Source organism: Cricetulus griseus, chromosome X (assembly GCF_003668045.3).
Source record: "Cricetulus griseus strain 17A/GY chromosome X, alternate assembly CriGri-PICRH-1.0, whole genome shotgun sequence".
NCBI classification, from domain to species: Eukaryota; Metazoa; Chordata; class Mammalia; order Rodentia; family Cricetidae; genus Cricetulus; species Cricetulus griseus.
The window spans coordinates 124,998,000-125,018,510 of record NC_048604.1 but is presented as its reverse complement, the minus strand read 5'-3'; the positions used below and the strand labels follow the sequence as shown (position 1 = coordinate 125,018,510).

The window sequence follows — 20,511 nt, the reverse complement described above, 5'->3', positions numbered from 1 at the left end:
ATAGAGTTGTTTTAAATCTTTTCTCCTGTAATATTCAAGTGTTGAATGAACCAGTTCCTAAAAGTGGAGTTAATGTATAGCCCTTCTCCCCCGTACCCCAAAAAACACAAGTAAGATAGCTTAACTCCAAGTTAGAATGTATAAAGCATGCTGGGCTGTGGTGGTTGTGGTGCATGCCTTTAGGCCTGGTCTACGGAGTGAGTTCCAGGACAGCTAAGGCTACACAGAGAAACCCTGTCTTGAAAAACCAAAAAAGAAAGAAAGAAAGAAAAACAAAAAAGAATGTATAAAGCAGAGTAGGGGGCTGGAGAGATAATTGGCTGCTCATGTAGAGGATTCAGGTTCGATTCCCAGGACTCACATGGTGGCTTACAACTATCTGTAACTCCAGTTCCAGGGGACCCACATTCAGGGAGAATACCCATACACATAAATTTTTAAAGTTCTCCCAAAGTATCAGCTATTACTTTCTGTAATGTTAGCTATTACAAGTCCATGCTCCATGTCTATGGATTCAGTTAACTGCAGACCAAATGCAGTTTAAAAAACCTCCAAATACATATGTGTATTCATGTATACATATATTTTCCTAAATATAATTTCCTAGGTCCATATAATGTTACTTGTATGTACGTTTTTAGGGCTATGAAAAAAGAGACCATGAGTTTGAAGGAAAGTAAGAGGGATATTTGGAAGGAGGAAAGGGAAGGGAGAAATGTTGTAATTAAGTTGCAGTCTCAAAAATAAAAACAGTCGCACATGTACTGAAGTTGTAATTTAGTTTTTTCTTGTCTTATTCCCTAACCAATATAGTATAACAACTACTTAGGTAACATTTACCTTGTATTAACTATTACAACCAATTTAGCTATGCTTTCAAATGCAATAGGGTGCACATAGGTTTTATATACACATATTATTATTATTATTATTATTATTATTATTATTATTATTATTATTGTTATTTGGGTTTTGGAGATAGGGTTTCTCTGTGGAGCTTTGAAGCCTATCTTGGCACTTGCTCTGGAGACCAGGCTGGCTTCGAACTCACAAAGATCCGTCTGCCTCTGCCTCCCGAGTGCTGGGATTAAAGGCGTGAGCCACCAACACCCGTCTACACATATTATTTTATGTAAGGGATTTCAGCATCTATGTATTTTGGTGTCTGTGTGAGGAAGTTCCTGGCACTGATTCCCTTCAGATAATGAGGATTGACTAATCATATACATCTTAGAAATAGTTTACGGAGAAAGGGTTGGTCTACTACTAACAATTGAGGTATAAAAATTTTGATGTCTCTATTGTTGTTTAGCTAACTGTATAAAAACATGCATGTGTAAAACACTCTCTAACATTCTGAGCAGCAACAATCTTAATGATAGTTCCCACTTGAGCATGCCACTTAGGGGTCCTCTAGATTAGTGTTATTCCTCAGCTCTTTCTGCAAAGAATGTTCTGTAGTCTTCTTGTTCATTCCACTATGGTAGCCACTGGTCATTGCTGCCACAGAGCAGTTGAAATGTGGGGTACTGCAAATGGAAGAACTGAGCCTTAGTTTTCATTTAATAGTAAACAATTTAAATTAAGTGGTTTCATCCGACTAGTTATCACCACTTTGAACAGTGTGGTATTAGACAGTTGTGTAGTTCTGAAGAATCTAAGTGTTACAAAATACAGTCACCTTTCTCTTTTTTTTCTTTAAATTAAAAACAATCTTATTTCACATACCAATCTCAGTTCCCTCTCCCTCCTGTCCTCCCATACCCCCCAAACAGTGACCTTTCTTACTGTCATATATTATCATAGACACTCGAAATTAGTATCGAAGGATTGGCTGCTTGAGGCAGCTTGGTTTGTGAAAAGAAGGTGAGATTGTGGAGTCTTGGCCTTTGGGTTAAGCTTTCCATGGGCTAGTCACTGATCAGCTGGCTTGGGCCCACTTTCCCTTCTCCTGTTAGTGTCCTCATCTGTAAAGTAGAAGTAAATGGTTCCTGTTTCTAAGGCTCTTGTGAGAATGAATTGCAGCCACACATGCGAAACACTGAACTTAACATTTGCTGATTGTGTTGGCCTCTGTACATCTGACTTGGGCAGAGAGTTCTGCTTCCCTCATGTTTGTTTAAAAGATAAATGATAGATCCTCACTACTCAAGCATGCTTCTAAAAAACACTCTGAAAGGGAGGTTTATTTAAATGCTAAGCTGTCTGTGACTATGTTCAGAGGACAGTCTGTTGAGAAATAAAGTCTTCAGAAGCCTGAGAAAGGTGTTTACATTGTCTGAAATGTATATTACTGTTTGTTTGTGTGTAGTTTTATTATTATCATTTTATTAGTACTATCACCAAGTAATAGGTGAGTGTGATAAAGATTACAGATACTGTTTTCTGAATTATTAGTGTTGCTTTACTTATAATTGATAAAAGGCCTGTTTTTCCAGATTACTTATATAACTGTTTATTTCCTTATAATGTGTCTGTACTATGTTATAAAATAATGGGAAGCATTGTCATGTTACATCATTTTTATTTGACCTCTGAAGATTGGCATAGTAAGAGTTCCATGTAAATAAAAGTTCTAGAAAATTAGAAGTTTAAACTTGTTAGAGCATTAACTGCTTTTTGAATGAATAGCTTTTGAAAGTAGGATTTTTGAAGTGTTTTACTAGCCTCCTAAAAGTCTGCTATTTGAAAACTTCCATAAAGAGATTGAAATTTGAATGCAGAGTTAGAGGATGATACTAAAAAACAAACAATAAAAAGAGGCCCATTTTTGCTTGCAATAAAGTATGTCAATCATTCCCTTAACCTACACATTTTACAAAACAGAAGGTCATTTATTGGGCAGCTGAGGGTGGAGGTGAGAGAACCAAGTCTCAAATCCTAGTCCCAGAAGATAGGGATGGGGCTGTTTGTAGGATAATAGAGCAGGGTGATGTAAGACATGGGGGAATGTGGCTGGAGAAGCAATGAGTGGTCTAAATACGTGTATAATGATCTTCATGGGTCTTCACGGAACACACGTTTAGAAAAGGGCAGTGTTAATGTGATGTGGGGGAAGACTAAGTGCCTGCGTAGGCCCACGTGAAGACTTGGTGGTAGCAACAAAAATGGCCTTGAAGTTATTACTTGGGCTGCTGCTATTATTGTGACCCTCAGTCAGAGATATTATCTACACAAAACCTATGTGGAGGTGAATAAATTTTAATGATATAGTTTAGTTGTATGAATTCCAAAATTAGTGATTTAAAGACTCAACTGAGCCGGTGTGATGGTGGTGGTGGTGGTGGTGGTGTGGTGGTGGTGGTGGTGGTGGTGGTGGTATTGCACACCTTTAATCCCAACACTCAGGAATTAGGCAGAAGCAGGCAGATATCTGACTTTGAGGCCAGCCTGGTCTACAAAGCAAGTTCCAGAACAGGCAGGGCTACACAGAGGGATTCTGTCTTGGAAAAAAACAAACAAACAAAAAAAACCCTCAGCTGAAAGCAAGTGACTAAGTGGGAGTGTGGACGGGCGGAATCACGGAAGTCATGAGACCAGCTGCACTTGCTTGATGGTTTGCTTTTAGAGGCAGGCTCTCATTGTAGCCCCAGATGGCTTAGAACTCACTGTGTAGCACAGGCTGACCTGATTGCTGTCTTGACCTTCTGAATGCTGGAATTACAAGTCTGAGCAACCACATCTAGTTGTTTAATGGTCAGATTTGGGAGTCTGTTCTCCTGTGGAGTTTTGGAGACTGACGTCTTACTCTTTGATAGTCCCGAGAATGGCTCTCAAGAGTCATTGAGATGTTTTTGAGTAGCAAAGTACACATATTTACAACTGTGCTCACTCTTTTGATAAATGCCCAACTGACAGTTGTGTCCCATTGAGCAAAGTGTTGCTTTTAAGGGGACTACTAGATCAGATTGACTTCTTGTTTCTAAGCCATCAAACACAAATTCTAGTATGGAGTCGTATTGACTGACAGGAAAAAGTAAGAGCTTCTTATTCCTGATTACATTGTACTTGACTTAAGATATCAATCTTTGTTTCTTCATTGAAAATGGCACCATATATGTGTCTCCACTTGTGGTTGGTATCATGGGATCCATATTTTATCTCTTCAGATGGCCATTTTAGATTGATCTGCCATTGAGGAAGGAAAATATAGGATTCCATCTTCTAGTGTATCTGCAGGCAGAGAAAATTAGTGCTATTTCTTCCTGTGACTCATTATGAACTGTTCCCCCTAGTCTTGATATGCATGTACATGCATGCATGTAGGGAGTTGCAGAGAACCAGACTCAGTGCATACTAGGCAAGTGCTCTACCACTTGAGACTCACTCCTGACCCTGACAGGCTTCATCCTAATCCTGTTTCTTTTTTCCCCTTTCTTCTTTTTTTTTTTAAAATCCTGTTTCTTGTGTACCCCTCAGAGTCAATCAGCCTAGCAGATTTTAAATCTGTGATCTAAATTACTTGTCCAAAACTAATTCTCTAGTTGTACCACCAAGTTGCTCACCTTTTGAGGTGTGCTTCCAGTATGCCACCTACCTGATCACTCTTCCTAGACCTCTTAGCTCTTTGAATCAAGTACGTTTTGTGTATAGCGATGTGGGTACTTTATAGTGAGCATTAACAAATTAAATAGTATTTGATATACAAATGATGTGTTCAAGAAAAGTCAGTTCTTAAGATGTTTGTTCTTCATTCTATGTGTGCCAGCTATTCTGTGATTTTTTTAAAGGGTCCTTCTGTGGTGGGGTAATCTGTTACATACTGTGTTAGTCAGCTTTGCATCACTACAGTAAAATGTTGGAGATAGTAACCTAATAAAGGGAAATGTTTTTGCTTGTTTGTCTTCATTTTTTGTTGTTTTTGTTTTTACAGACAGGGCTTCTCTGTGTAACAGCCCTACCTGTCCTGGAACTAGCTCTGTAGACCAGGCTGGTCTCGAACTCATAGAGATCCACCTGCCTCTGCCTCCTGAGCTCTGGGACTAAAGGTGTGTATAACCACACTCAGCTAAGAAATGGTTGATTTGGCTCACTCTTTGGGGGGCTTGGGTTGAAAATCAGTATTCCCAATTGTTTTGGCTATCTGATGCGTGTTTGGGATGGCAATGGTGGGGGTGCATGCTTAAGCAGGTGGTCGTATCTCAAGCCAAGAGATCAGAAACAGTGAGAGCCTAATGTCTCCCACAACACTAATTGAAGATCTAAAAGATCCTCAGCATCTCCTAACGCTGCCTCCTGGGGGACCAACCCATTTTATGTGAAAGTTGGAGGACATTCAAATTACATCCAAACAAGGGCAAATCTCTTCAGTTAGAGGAAACTTTCCCATCCTGTTATCCCCAAACTATTCTCTTTTGGATGCTGCCATCTACTGTGCATATTTCCTCACTGTGGTCAGGCAGACACTTGCACCACAGAGTTTCTGACCTGCTTTATAAGGTGATAGCAGGAATAAAGAGGAGTTAAGATTCATTCCAGTTCTAGGTAACTGCTATTAATGTTATTAAACATGCTTTCATTGTCATGAGCAATTACCTATGTATTGTTTTACTATTGGTACTTATAACATGTTAGACAAACCATATTTAAAAGTCAGAAAGGTTTTTTGAAGTTATATAGTATAATCTTCCACTTTGTCAAATGTGGTTGTTATTTTTAACTGTTCACTGATTGGTTTAAGAGACACCAGGGCCTTAATAAGGAATACCTTTGAGTATGCTTGTGAGGGCCCTTCCAGAGTAGATTAATGGAGAGCATTAAGACATGCCCTGAATGTGGGTGGCACCATTCTATTGGCTGGAGTCAGGGAAAAGAGGCAAAGTCAGCTAACACCAGCATTCATCTCTCTTTGCTTCCCGATTGTGAACACAATATGCATAACCACCTATTGCTCTTGGTAACATTTCTTCCCAGCAATGATGGACTATATATTCCATCAAACCATGGGCCAAAATAAATCCCTCCTTCCTTAAGTTGTGCTTTTCATGTCATAGGTATGAGGAAAGTAAGCGGTCTACCCAGTCTTTGAACTTTGCTGGGTGCTGAGTTCTTCAACAGTTGCTGGCTGTTGCATGTCTTCTGCTTGCCCCTTTACATTTACCCGCCTCCCTTTCCTCTTTCTTGGCCCCAGGGGCTAACTTAAATGGAACATGTCAAAGATTCCTTTCTTTCTGGTTTCCCACTGGAAGGAGGTTGGAGGTAGAGGAATCCTTCAGACTAGTAGTACCTCCATCAGAAGTAACAGCTCCTATCAGGGGACCCAGTCCCTACAACTCCAGGTTCTGGTAACTACTCCTTGCTCTTGAGCTTTCAGATCTATGGATGAAAGTCCCCTGTTTTTGGCCTCAAATACTGTCTCCTCCCTTCTGTTTCCCCTGTACTCTAACCACACTTTTATAAATAACCTCCTCATAAAGCTTTTCTTAGTTTGCGTTTGAGTGTGCCATTTGTTTCCTTCCAAGACCCTCTCTGACTGATAGACTGATGCCCCGGATCTCCTGTTCCTACATTGCCAAGTTTGGATACTGTTCATTTTTATTTGCTTCCATCAGTCTGGAGCCCTGAATCCCCATGTGACTGATGTGGACAGAGCTCCACCCACAGTGTCCACAGTGGGCAGATGATGGAACTGAGGAATGAAACTTCTCTTGTATCATCACTGGGGGATTTCAATACTGAAGTACAGAGTAGCCCATGCATTGCACAGTTTGTTTTCTTATCCTGAAATGAGAGAAATGGTAATATTAGCCTCCTCACAGGGTTTTCTCAGAACTGAATTAAATTACAAAATGCTTAGCATAGTATCTGCTTCATGGTAAGTCATTAGCATTTGTGATTATTGTTGTTAATTTTTCTTCAACAGCTGGATTTTTTAAAAGACGATTCTTATACTATATAATGGTAAAATGCTAGAGTCAAAGTTTTACATGAGTAGCCATAAATGTAATTCATATAATAAATCATATAGAGCACAACTTTTAAAAATCCTATCCATAAAGATTTCCCTGTTGTGGCCTAGCATTGGTGGCACACGCCGTTAATCCCAGTACTCAGGAGGCAGAGGCAGGCGGATCTCTGTGGGTTCTAGACCAGCCTGGTCTACAAGAGCTAGTACTAGGATATCCTCTAAAGCCACAGAGAAACCCTGTTTCGTAAAACAAAAACAAACAAAAAGATTTCCCTGTTGTGTAACCTGTTGCGTCAGGCTGAATGGAAGTTGATTTTGTGTCTTGAGATAGCATCAGTGTTGTAAGAACATACCCTCTAAGAAGCGTTGCTGGCAGGCATGTAGTCTGTTCCTGCTAGCTTATGCCATGATACAGAGACTATTCTTCAAATCCAAATTAGCTGTTTATCTTTTTGTAAATCAATTAAAATTTTTTGGAAAAGAAAGCATGTTGGAGGAACTTTGAGATGTCCTTTAGTCCCTAACAAGAATAGAGAAAGCAGGACAGGAACAAAAAAAAAAAAAAAAAAAAAAAAAAAAAAAACATAAAGGAACTAACAGAATATTCCAGCAGGAACGCTGTGGCGTGGGTACAAAAATAGCACCTCTGCAGAGGAAATGTTCATTTTGACTTTATGAAACCAGGAAATTTCCCTCCAATATTTGCACACAAAATAAGGGCTCCAACTAGGAATAAATATTGTTAGTCTATATGGTGACACTTAAAACTGAGAGGGACAGTCAATGTTCAGATTTACTGATGAGTACAAGGAGACTGAAGGAGGTCAGAAGCTGTGTGAGTGATCTGGGTTATAGGGCTCTCAGAAATACCCAGAAAATGACCATCAAGATGATGCAGCGGGTAAAGGCTCTTGTACAAGTTTGGCAACCTGAGTTCAAACCCTGGAATCCTTGTAAAGTGGGAGGAGAGAACTGACTCCGTAAAATTGCCTTCCAACCTCCACATATATGTGTGACACACAATAAGAGTAATTAAAAAAGAGACAAGAGCCTTACTATGTAGTCTTGGCTAGCCTGAAACTCACTGAATAGACCAGGTTAACCTCTAACGCACAGAAGTCCACCTGCCTCTGTCTCTTGAGTACTGAATTAAAGGCATGTGACACTATATCCAAATAATAATAATATTTTAATAACTAAATACCCAGAAAAGATATTTCTGGAAGAATTGACCCATCCCCAAAGAGGAACAGCTGGGACTATTGACTTTGATTGACAGGTCATTAAAAGAGGAAGACAGATTTAGTTCTAGTTGGGGTGGGGTGGACGATGTTGGAGTCAGTGGATTTCAGAAAGTATTGGGGAAGTGGCCATATTCAACAGTCCCGGCAAAACTAGATTTACTGGTTGTTTGTAGTTGCTGTGGGAAAATTCCATAGCCAAAGATAAAATAAGGTTGACAGAGTTTATTTTAGTGTATGATTCTAGAGTGACATAGTCTATTGATGGTGGGGAATGCATGGCATGTTAGCAGGAGCAGAAAACTGGATAATCACATCTTCTTTCTTTTACATTTGCATGTATACACAGGAAGTTAGGGTGGGGAGAAGTGGGACAAGCCTGCTGCCCCAGTGACATACTTCCAGCAAGGTTCCACCTCCTAAAGGTTCTATGACCTCCCCCAAACCACCAGCTGGGTACTCCATGAGCCTGTGGAGGACATTCTCATTCATACACTGCATCAGAAAAAGGAGCCCACACACTAACCTTGACATACCTTTATTAAATATAAGCAACACAATCAAGTTAAGGTTGAACAGCATGTAAACATAAAGAAAAATTAAGTTAACCCCTTGAATAAGAAAACTACAATAGTGAGGTCAGACTAGGAAAATATGCCTCCATCCCAATGGATGCAACTTTCTTCAGATTCCAAAACTGCTAAGGTAAATTAAGAAAGTGACAGACAATCTAGTATAGTGTTGCATACCTTTATCCCAGCACTTGGGAGACAGAGGCAGGTAGATTTCTATGAATTCAAGGTCAGCCAGGTCTGTACAGTGATCCCCTATCTCGTAATAATAATAATAATAATAATAATAATAATAATAATAATAATAAAAGGCCAGACAGTAGTGGTGCATAGTTTTAATCTCAGCACTCAGGAGACAGAGGCAGGTAGATTTCTGTGAGTTTGAGGCCAGCCTGGTCTACAGAGTGAATTCCAGGACAGCCAGGGCTGTTATACAAAGAAACCCTGTTTCAAAAAACCCCCTCAAAAGGAAGTGATAGGCATTCCAAAAGAGCTCTGTAGCTTGAGGGTTGAAAAGTTCTGACCCTAAAGAACTAAATCATAAGGCACCCTGAGAACAGAGCTCCCAGGGGAGGAACCTAGCAGAGTGAAAGAGGTATTTTTTAAAGTCCTTTTTTTTTTAAATGGGCAGACTGAAATGATAGTGTCAGAGAGTGTATATTTGGGTTATTAAACTATAAAGGACAAAAGGGTCACTGTAAAATTTCACCGTGGTTATTTGTGAGTAAAGGGGGCTTGAGATTGGGGTGGGACACAAACACATGAAGGGGGCTGGCAAATTCTTGAATTGGTTAGTGGTAAGAATATTGACTTGCTTATAATTACTCACTAAACTAAGCATTTGGCTTGGTGCTTTAATTCCATAAGTAGTAGTGCTTTTGACTACAGATACTAGAAAAACCTGGCTAATACCAGCTTAAACAAAATAGATGTTTATCTTGAATCCCACCTGTGGCCTGATACTATGACTTGTGTCCTAGCCAGCATCTATGTGCCTCCATTGCTCTGTGGAGGTAAGGTGGCTGCATGTGCCATAGATATGACTAACCATCTTGTGGTAAACAGGTCAACCTCTACTGCAAAGCCATTTTCTGGTCCCAAACACTAGTAAGGCTAAAGTTGAGAAACCATGTTCTATAATCCTAACATTAAGGGCACTGAGGCAGGAGGATTGTGAGTGGTTCTAGGACAGCTTGGGTTATATAAGAGACTCTTTCTTAGTTATTTATTCTCTAACAAGTATCATTACTGGTAATTTGTCATGGACAAAGCCTTGGTCAGTCTTTTCAGCACCCCTACTCTGTGCTGGGTTCTGGGAGCACTGGGGTCAAAAAATGGGATTTCTGTAAAAATTTGCCAACCAAGCCGGGCAGTGGTGGCACACACCCTTAATCCCAGCACTCGGGAGGCAGAGACAGAAGGATCTCTGTGAGTTCAAGACCAGCCTGGTCTACAAGAGCTAGTTCCAGGACAGCCTCCAAAACCGCAGAGAAACTCTCTCTCGAAAAACCAAAAAAAAAGAAAAGCCAACCAACAAAAAGAGACAGATCACTTGACCCCCCCCCCCAATTTTTCTCTTCACAAGTTCTTTTCAGTATATTGTGGCATTAGGGCTGACAACAGTGTACTTAGGTGCAGGAGTCACGAGACTCAATGACCACATCAAACCTCATCTAGATTAGAAGTTTATCATGGAAATTTCCTTTTATCATTTACCAGACAGACCATCTGTCTTGACTACTGCTGGGTACCAAGCCATCTTGTTCCACCTAATATACAAATAGCCTCTATAAATCTGGAATTGGTGGCTTAAGGGCAGAAGCCAAAACTAATTTCTGTGCTTTGGGCCTACATTTCAGTGACCGTGTTGGCAATCTTTAATGAACTGCATGCAGATGTGGATCTTTATGCTCTTCTGTTTGGAGAGAGTGTCCTGAATGATGCTGTTGCCATTGTACTGTCCTCGTAAGTAACTCTTTCTGCAGGCGGGGGTCGGGGGGGGGGGTAGGATAATGGTTCTGGCTTTGTCCTTCAGCAGAATTCAGGATGCTGATACCAGCATAGTATGGTGGCTGCAGCTTAAATTAAATGCATTTGCTCTGGGCAGTGCTTGGTAGACTTTATGTTTATTGGTATTTTCAGTTACAGAGCCTCCTTATACCCCAGGAATACAGTTTAAGACCCCTAGTAAATGCTTGAAACCATACTGAATCCTATTTACATTTTTCACACACATACATATATACATACAGATACTTATCTATAATAAAGGTAAGTATAAATTAGACAAGTAGAAAGTTAGCAATAACTAATAATAAAGTAGAACAATTAAAATAATGTCTTAATTGTAATAATATTATGCAACAAGACTACTCTTTCTCTTAAAATAACTTATTGTACTTTTCACTTGTAACATTTTATGGTTTCTCTTTGGCAGATCCAAATTATCAGCAACACTGTTCTTTCTCCTTGGAAACATTATCAAGTAAAACAAAGGTTGTTTGAGCATAAGTGCTGTAGTCTGATAACTTCAGTGGTTTCAGACTAATGTGGATACATTAGTTAAAGTAGTGACCCATGGCATGGACAGGATCTAGCTGGATGGCTTGAGATTTCATCATGCTGTTGAGAACAGTATGTAATTTAGAACTTAAGAGTTTATTGCTGTATTTTTCTACTTAACATTTTTAGATTGACGTTGACCTCAGGTAACTAAAACCATGGAAAGTGAAATAGTGAAGGAGGGTGGGGATTGTTTAGTGTATCAACCAGTGTGGTCTTTTTTTTCAAAAACAAAACTAAGATTTTCTCTCTCTTTCTTTTTGAACTCCAGGTCCATTGTTGCCTATCAGCCAGCAGGACTAAATACACACGCTTTTGATGCTGCTGCTTTTTTTAAGTCAGTTGGCATTTTTCTGGGCATATTTAGTGGCTCTTTTACCATGGGAGCTGTAACTGGTGTTGTGACTGCTCTAATATCCTTTTGGTTAGTTTGGCCCCTGCCTGGCCACACATATATGGTACTGTGTTTGCAAAGAGAAAATTCTCGGTTCCTCCTCTCAGATCAGAATCTTAAAGTGATTGTTCTCCTGAGATGTGGTACCTCCTCAGCTGGGTCAGACACAGTGACTGGGCCCCTCAGGAAGAACCTGGGAAACTGAACTCTGAGAGTTACAAAAGAAGAGGTAATGAAATGTGAGCAGGGGTATGTTGGGGTGTCCTAAGTGGGATGTATGGAGTTGGGGTACATATGATCAAAATACATTGTTAGCATGTATGAATTGTTAAGGAATAAGTAAAACAAATTCTATCAGAAGAGAATGTAAAGAAGGAAGGAAATAAAATATACTAAATAAAAATTTAAAGATGGGGAATTCAACTGTAGATTCTGCTTTGTCCTGACCTTTGTGGTTTCTCTCCCTTTCTTATAACTCAGTTGGAATACCCATTATAGGGGACGAAAAGACTGAGGAACCCAGACGAGGCTTGCAGTCAGTAACCACTGGTCAGGCAGCACTTTAGCTTCTGGTTACTGGTGCTTTCTGCAGGGACTGAGCATTTAGGCAGCCATAACTAACCCTGAGCCATTGATAGTCATTACTGGACTTTCTTCTGTGCCTTCCCTGAGAAAAGGATGGTATGATATTTAGTTTCAAATAACCAAACAAAAAGAAAAAGACGTGGTAGGAGCTGGCAGTCCCTCTACATATGTGTTGGATCCTCCATCACAACACCCTCTTTGCTTGGCATTACTACTGAATGTAATACAAACCGCATCTATTTTATGAGTAACCAGTATAGATAATATGGAAAATTATTAGTGAGATTTTTTGCTATTTGATTTTTGTTCTGGTCTTTGAGATATGTATCTTTTTTTCCTTGCAAAATCTCAGCTATGCCTAACTACATTTTAAGTGTTGAGAAGCTACAAGTGGCTAGCAGCTATTGTGTCAGACAGCACAAATCAAGACAGCTTTGTTTAATGGCCCCAATACTGAGGGTTTAGTTGCTCAGAGAACTGATTTGTGAGTTGGTTTTATGTTGATGGTGTATTGAATGGCAGTGGTAGAAGGAAGATTCCCTCTGGAGACCCCAGCACTTCTTTGCTGTTCCAGGAGTTACAGATTTCTTTTTTTTTCTGTCCCATACATGGGTCAGGCCTTCGTGATCCATGGGGATCAGATCCTTCAGAGCTTGTCTTCCAAGGCTTGCCTAAGACCTTCCCAGCCATATGAGACCTAACCTGTTAGTCCAGCCTGCCGTCAGAAATTTGTTCATAGAGTCATAGTAATTCATGCACTATAAAATTCACACATTTAGAGCATGAAATTCAATTGCTTTGCATTGCTTGTGTTATTACTTTTTAAAATAGTGGCAGTATGTAATAACATTTGCCTCAGTACACAATTTAAAGTTAGTAAGTGTAGGAGGCAACAAGATGGCTCAGCAGGTAAGGACTTTGCCACAAAGCCTGATGACCTGAGCCTGATCACTGGAGCCCACATGCTAGAAGAAAACTACTCCCTATAAATTGTCCTCTGACAATTTCATATGCTTGCTTAGCAGGCACTTGTGTAACACTCTCTCTCTCTCTCTCTCTCTCTCTCTCTCTCTCTCTCTCTCACACACACACACACACACACACACACAGTCTCACACACACTCACTCTCATACACACAACACACACACACACCATTTTAAGTTATTAAATACATTCACAGTGTGGATTATCCATTCCTACTGCCTATTCACAGAATGCCAGTCTTCATCTTAGGCAGATACTCTGTGACAATTCAACAACTTTATACTCCAGCTCTGGCTCTGGTAACCTGTATTCTATTGTAAAGTTTCTTTTATTTTGTATGGTAGTGGGGGATAATCAAACCCAGAACCTGCAAACATGCTAGCCAAGTGCTTACCATTTAGCTACACCAGCTAAACGTAAAGCTTAATTTTTTTTATTTTTGTTACTTGAAAATTGAGCTCAGGGATGATGGCTCAGTGGTTAAGAGCACTGGCTGCTCTTCAGAGGACCCAGGTTCAATTCCCAGCAACCACATGGCAGCTCACAACTGTCTATAACCACATTTCCAGGGTGCCTGACACCCTCACACAGACATACATGCAGGCAGAACCCTAATGTACATATAATAAAACATAAATAATTTTAAAAAAAGAAAGAATATTGAGCTGTGTGTGGTAATGGTAGTGTATACCTTTAATTCCAGCAATTGGGAGGTAGAGGCCAGTGGATCTCTGTGAGTTTGAGTCCAGCCTGGTCTACACAGTGAGTTTCAGGACAGCCAAGGTTACATAAAGAAACCCTGTCTCAAAAAAAAAAGAAAAGAAAAAAGAAAGCATGCCTGATTAGGGATGTGTGGCTGAATGGTGGAGTACCAGCCTAGCATGTTCAGGGCTCTTAAGCTCCATCCCGACATTGTAACATTTAAAAAGAGAGATAAGACACCTCCCAAGGAGGTATAGGGAATGGATGGCCCTTAGAAGAGGGGACTCAGGCTAAAAGAGTGGGGTTCTCAAGTGTCCCTGCTGCCCATGCCCAGAGCTGCTGTCCTTAACCTAGTGCTGACGTGACCAAGTTTACTAAGCTGCACTGCTTCCCCCTGCTGGAGACAGCGCTTTTCTTCCTGATGTCCTGGAGCACGTTTCTTTTGGCTGAAGCCTGTGGATTTACAGGTAGGTTAATGCCAGGCTCAGCAGGGCCTGTGAGAGAGGGAGGGAAGGCTCACCTGCCATAAATTTTCCGTGTCAGTAGACTTTTTGTCCTGCCTCTTCTTTCCCACTGAATTTTAGAAACTCTTTTGACAGGTGTTGTAGCTGTCCTTTTCTGTGGGATTACACAAGCTCATTATACATACAACAATCTGTCAGTGGAATCAAGAAGTCGAAGCAAGCAGGTAAGAGAGGCCCTTAAGCCTGATGGGCTTCTAGGTAGCATGGCAGGAGGAGTGCAGAGTTCACAGCCTGCTCTTTCCTTCTTCATACAGCTTTTTGAGGTGTTACACTTTCTGGCAGAGAACTTCATCTTCTCCTACATGGGCCTGGCACTGTTCACCTTCCAGAAGCATGTTTTCAGCCCCATTTTCATCATCGGTGCTTTTGTATCCTTTTCTTATTCCACATTGTACACAGAGAGGTTACCTCTGTTGGGAAAGTTGTATAACCACTAAGAATAACCATTTGATCACTGTCTCTGTTTTGAGTGGGTAATTGGGACAGTTATGGTTTGGGGGCAGAATGTATTTGATTCCAAGGAATGACTTTTTTTGTGGAATTTTCTGTTTTAAGTTAGTGCTTGATGGACTATCATTTGTTTTGTAGAGCTCTGTCCCAAGTAGATGTAAAAGTCAATAACCATGTCAGTCCTCATAATTATTTTTGACATGCCACTGCTATGCCAATGTAACACAGGCAGTTTCCTGATTTTGGTGACTAGAAAGTTCCAATCCTCTTGCTCTCAGCTGCATAGTCCAGCTTGGCCAGCCATACGTGTGAGTGGACAGTGACCATGCTTTCACCCAAGATACCCTGCTGCTGTGAATTATGCTGGGAGAGATACCTTTGCTTTTCTAAAACAAGAAGGAAGGAAGGTTTGGAAGGAGGGGGAGGGGAGGAAAAAAGAACAGATAAAGATACTGATAGGATTGGAGGGAAGGAGGAAGAAGAAGAAAGGAGAAGAAAAGACAATATAAAATACCTAGTTCTTTGACTTGGGATGTTGGGAATAGAGTGTTTGGAAAGGGCACACTTTGGGTGCTCTGCAGGACAGATGTGAGTAGCCAGCAGTAGTTCAGTGGCTGAGGTTTTGGCTCACTTGGTCTTAGATACTGTCATTTTCATTAAAGTAAACATTTCTGGCCCTGGATTTCAAGGTCCCGTTCCCATTGCTGGATATTTGCCTTTTTTTTGCCTTTTTGAGGCCTCATGGGAAACCTTAACTCATTGTTATCTAAAAAGAGTATTTTTATCTTCTGGGGTTTTCATTTCCTGTGCAAGAATGTGAGGGGCTATCCCTTCTTAGCTACTAGATAGTGACAGTGCTGGAATCTCGGTTAGGGTCTTACTAGTGGCTTCACACATTCACTAGAGGAAGAGCTTAGAATCTGCTGGATGAGTTTTTCTTTACTCAGACTTAGCATGTTGCTCTGATTTGTATTTCCTGCACTGCATACTGGACGAGATAGTGGGAGGAAGGCCTTGTTTACAGATCAGGGCCTGTTGGCTGGGTGAGCCACGTCCTCTGGGAGTCTGAAAGGCTGCTGGCCATTTGAGGCTTTTTCCTGCACCTTTGAGATATATGTGTGCATTACAAGCATTGCCCATTTCCTTTTGTTAAAAACAAAACCAAACAAGGAAAGGAAGAAAGACCAAAAAAAAAAAAAAAAAAAAAAAAAAAAAAAGCAGGAACACAGTTTACATTTACCCTGGAGGAAGTTGAAGATACTTTGGCCCTGGTTTCTGTCTGAAACAGCTGTGGCTGCTGCAGCTGGTGCATTGCTTGGCGGAAGCTCTCTGTTTGCTGGCTCCCGCCTGAGTTTCCTTCTCTGACCAGGGGATTGTGCTGCTCTCTCTGTTGGGTGCTGTTTAAACTTGGCAAGGGCAAGGTGACTGGTTTCCCTGAATACTTTGCTTTTCACAGTAGAATTCCTTTTTCACATTCATCCATTTCTTCTTCTTACATCCCCAAAGGCCACTTAAGCTACATAGGCAGAGACCTCTGACTTCATTTCTGTGAGTGAATGTCTCTTTGTGGTAAGAGACTTGAGGCTTGAGGGTTCCTCACTCCTATTTTTGGGTGCTCCCTGGGCATTGGCCATTGAAGTCCCTAATGTTTTGTTGTTGTTGTTGTTTTTGCAAATGAAGCCTGCTGGCTCTTTCCCGGCAAACCTTCTACAGTTTGACTCCAGGATTATTTTTCTTTCTTGTTGTTTTCCTTCTAGTAGAGCCCAATATAGTGTGTGCTTTGTTCAGTCCTCACTTTAGGTTACTTCTGGACTGATTTGTAGTGAAATCAAGGAATCTGTCAATACCGGTTCAATTCAGTTCAAACGTTAAAACAACATGTTTATAAACTGTAAATTAATGAACCAAGAAGTGGGAAAGTTGCCCAGTGACTCCCATTTTGTTGCTGAGAGATTGTTCTCTTGGGCATCCGAGCCTTCTGACTTCTTTGGGCAGCTGTCTGCATGACAGCATTCGTAAAATTCTGTGGTCAACCAGACTGTTTTGAAGTGCCATTCTGGAAGCTTGCTGGGTCCTTAACCTCACCTGGTGGTCAGGTTGCCATCTTCTTGGGCAGAGCTGCACATATCTACCCACTCTCCTTCTTCCTCAACTTGGGCAGAAGGCATAAGATTGGCTGGAATTTCCAACACATGATGATGTTTTCAGGTAAAATAGATTTATATGTAAAGGAAATAAATTCTATTTAGCAAATAGTGGTAATTTGACTAAAATATAATCAGCTGGGTTTGATAGCACATCTGTAATTACAGGCTAGGAAGTGGGAGGCAGAAGAATGAGTAGTTCAAGGCCATACTTGGGTGCATATTGAGTTTGATGGCAGCCTGGGCTAAATGAGATCCTGTCTCAAAACTGCTAAATGAGATCCTGTCTCAAAACTCCTGTTACAGCCGGGCAAAGTTGGTGGCGCACATCTTTAATCCTAGTACTCGGGAGGCAGAGGCAGGCAGATCTCTAAGTTGGAGGCCACTCTGGTCTCCAGAGAGAGTGCCAGGATAGGCTCCAAAGCTACACAGAAGAAACCCTATCTCGAAAAACCAAAAAAAAACCCTCCTGTTACAGGTCAACCTATCTTTTTACTCTTCTGTGAGGTCCCCCCGCTCCCCCCCTGCTAAGAAATACTGCCCTGTTTTCCACAAGTGTGCATTTGAACATACTCATACTCAGCCAACATTTCTGTTGACTGGTACTTAGATAGAAGATGCAGAGAGTTTGTTATTGTACAAGTTTCTTTTTCTTTTAGGTCACTAGCAGGAGAATCAGTTAAATAGTAAGAGTGGTTAGTATTCTAGAATATGCTGTACAAAGTGGTGCTGTGTTTTTCTTCTCATGCTGGGAATTCTGTGAAAGCCAGCTTCAAAGCAAAGAAGACCATGCACGTTTGAGGTGCTTCTGTGTGGGTTAAGCAGCCAGGTTCCCAAAGCATGTGGTTAGAGATTTGTTATCCCCATAGTGGCAGTGCATTTTGAGGAATTGTCATCAGGTCCTCTCATCACCAGGAGATCTTCCTGTTTGGTCCCCACAGGCCTGAGGGGAGCGATGGCATTTGCACTTGCCATCCGTGACACGGCATCCTACTCCCGCCAGATGATGTTCACAACCACGCTACTCATCGTCTTCTTCACTGTCTGGGTCATCGGTGGAGGCACGACGCCCATGCTGTCATGGCTCAATATAAGGTCAGTTTGGAAGCAAGCCAATTTTGTGTCTAAATGTGTCAGTTGTCACAGTGTTTGAGAATGCTCAATGTGCTGTGCAGGCTGTGCTTGTGAAAGGGTCTCATTCTTTTGCTTTAAGCAATGTGTTTGGGGGTGTATTTTATATTTTTTAAATTAAAATTTGAGGTATTGAGATTTTTCAGGATACAAAAGTGTTATTGAATTAAAAAAGCAATTTGAAATAAAATTTATCACTATACACAGGAAGCTAGGATGAGCTGGCTCTCACTAGGGCAGTGACTTTAGTACAAGAGTTCAAAGTCTTAAAGCTACAGGAAGAGGGAACAGACTTGTACCCGTGGTGATGTTTCCTGTTCCTTTGCAATGAAGAAGCTCCTTATTCAGAAATTAAAAGAGACAAGTAGAGTTTTACTTTCTTAGGAATTTGTATGCCATGCCTCTTCTTGCTTCTGTGCAAAAAAAGAGATGGTATTTTCTGTGTAACCATCGTCTGTTATAGCCCCATGGCATCGTTTGTGTGTGCTCTGTAGCTTTGTCAGGGCAGAGGGATGTTGACCTGGCTTTGATTTTTAATTTTTCCTTGATCCTCCTGCCTCTACTTCTTAAGCAATTGGGACTATGGGAATGTGTCTCCACACCCAGACTGTCAAAAGATTTCTATTGCTTTGAAGAGACATCGTGACCATGGCGACTCTTATTAAGGAAAACATTTAGTTGGCTCACGTACAGTTTCAGAGGTTCAGTCCATTATCATCATGGCAGGACGTGGTGCCATGCAGGCAGACCTGGTGCTGGAGCAGGAGCTGAGACTAGGAAGGAACTATATCTTGCTCTCACAGGCAACAGGACGTGGTCTGGCACACTGGGCTTGGCTTCACCTCATATGAGACATCAAAATCCACCCCCACATTAACACACTGTCTTCAACAAGGCCATATCTACTCCAACAAAGCCACACCTCCTAATAGTCACACTTCTTATGAGCTTATGGGGGCAGTTACTTTCAAATTATTACACAGATTTAGGAATTTCATCTTGTAAAGAGCATTGGGATTCTGTACTGTGATCTACAGTACTGTATAGTCAAAAAGGAATTGACTGGAACAGGAGTCCAGACCCACAGCCCGATACTGACTGATCTCTGATCCCTCATGTCTTTAAGCTCCAGTTTTCCTCAAAGGAAATGAGACCTTATGCCAGAGTACTTCCAGGGTCCTCCACATCCACATGTTAAACTCTGCTTCTCTATTCTGTGTCACTGGAGATTCTCTGGCCACCTGCTGTATGTAGTTTCATGTCTGCATACGGTAAGGAGGCACTTGGGTAATGTAAATGCCGGAAGAGTCACTCTCTAAAGAGCCACAAGGTGGCAGTATATCTTTCTCTATTGTTCTTTAGTTTGTTTTCCCTCCTCTAGAATATAGAATGCCAAAGATAGTTGGAGCTCCTATACATTTCAGAGGAGAGAAACAGGACTTGAGAGAATAGCCTTTTCCATCTGAGGCTTTTCTACTGATGGCAGGCAGGGATTCCTGGGTTTGGCCACTGCCAGTTATGCCATTTCTGGGCTAGTGTGTCTCAGATTACAGATCAAGGCAGGGGCTTCTTGGTGACAATCTGTGCTCACTCACGTTGGCATTGCTAGTACCATTTGCATTTCCTGTGTATGTAGTAAGATATGGTTCTCACGACATTCCCATAGTGGAGATAATACTGCAATCTCTACTTTAGAGTTGGGGAAATGAGACACAGAGCAATGATTTTGCTCTAGGTCACAGAGTGTTAAGAGGATGAGGTGGGACTGGAATTCAGGAAGTCTTGCCATGACTTAACCACTGTGCCGTCTATTTGTAAGAAGGGTTGTGCTGCTAAAGACTACTTTCCTCATAAAATTTGGAGTGTTTAGAATTTCAGCTTCCTAGCTTTAATTCTAAGGGTCAGATTAAAAAACATAGTCCATGCTTGGGAATATAACCCTAAAGAAAGAACTTATAGTTATGTGGTGTTCACCTTGAGATACCAGATGGTTTTGTCTCTGATCTTTGTAGTAGCATGAGGCTAAGACAGGTGCTTGATCCTGTGTACAACTGAGAGTTTGCATTCACTGACCTGTGAAGTTACTCTCTGCCAGAGTCAGAGTTTTGGAATAGAGATACCCATCTTGTATAGAGAGTTGTCAGCTAATTTTATAACTTCATCAGATTCTTTGATATTTGCGTTTATCATTGGCTTTTGCAAACATTGAACAATACTATATAGCTTATCAGGAGTTTTTAGAAACTTTGAAGTCTATTATGATTTCTTTCTCATTCCATTCATAAAAATGCACTTCATGTATTCAGAAAATATT

The 20,511-nt window shown here is 41.0% G+C and overlaps 1 protein-coding gene across 1 annotated transcript in view; it reads left to right on the top strand.

Annotated features, from left to right (window-relative positions):
• Slc9a7 (solute carrier family 9 member A7) overlaps positions 1-20,511 on the top strand; it is a 146,551-nt gene that overhangs the window by 74,088 nt on the left and 51,952 nt on the right. The window contains exons 6-12 of the mRNA XM_027432318.2: positions 10,580-10,685; positions 11,554-11,695; positions 14,310-14,415; positions 14,548-14,636; positions 14,727-14,840; positions 17,019-17,130; positions 18,008-18,161. Coding sequence (XP_027288119.1) covers positions 10,580-10,685; positions 11,554-11,695; positions 14,310-14,415; positions 14,548-14,636; positions 14,727-14,840; positions 17,019-17,130; positions 18,008-18,161 — 823 coding nt within the window. The remainder of the gene's footprint in view (positions 1-10,579; positions 10,686-11,553; positions 11,696-14,309; positions 14,416-14,547; positions 14,637-14,726; positions 14,841-17,018; positions 17,131-18,007; positions 18,162-20,511) is intronic.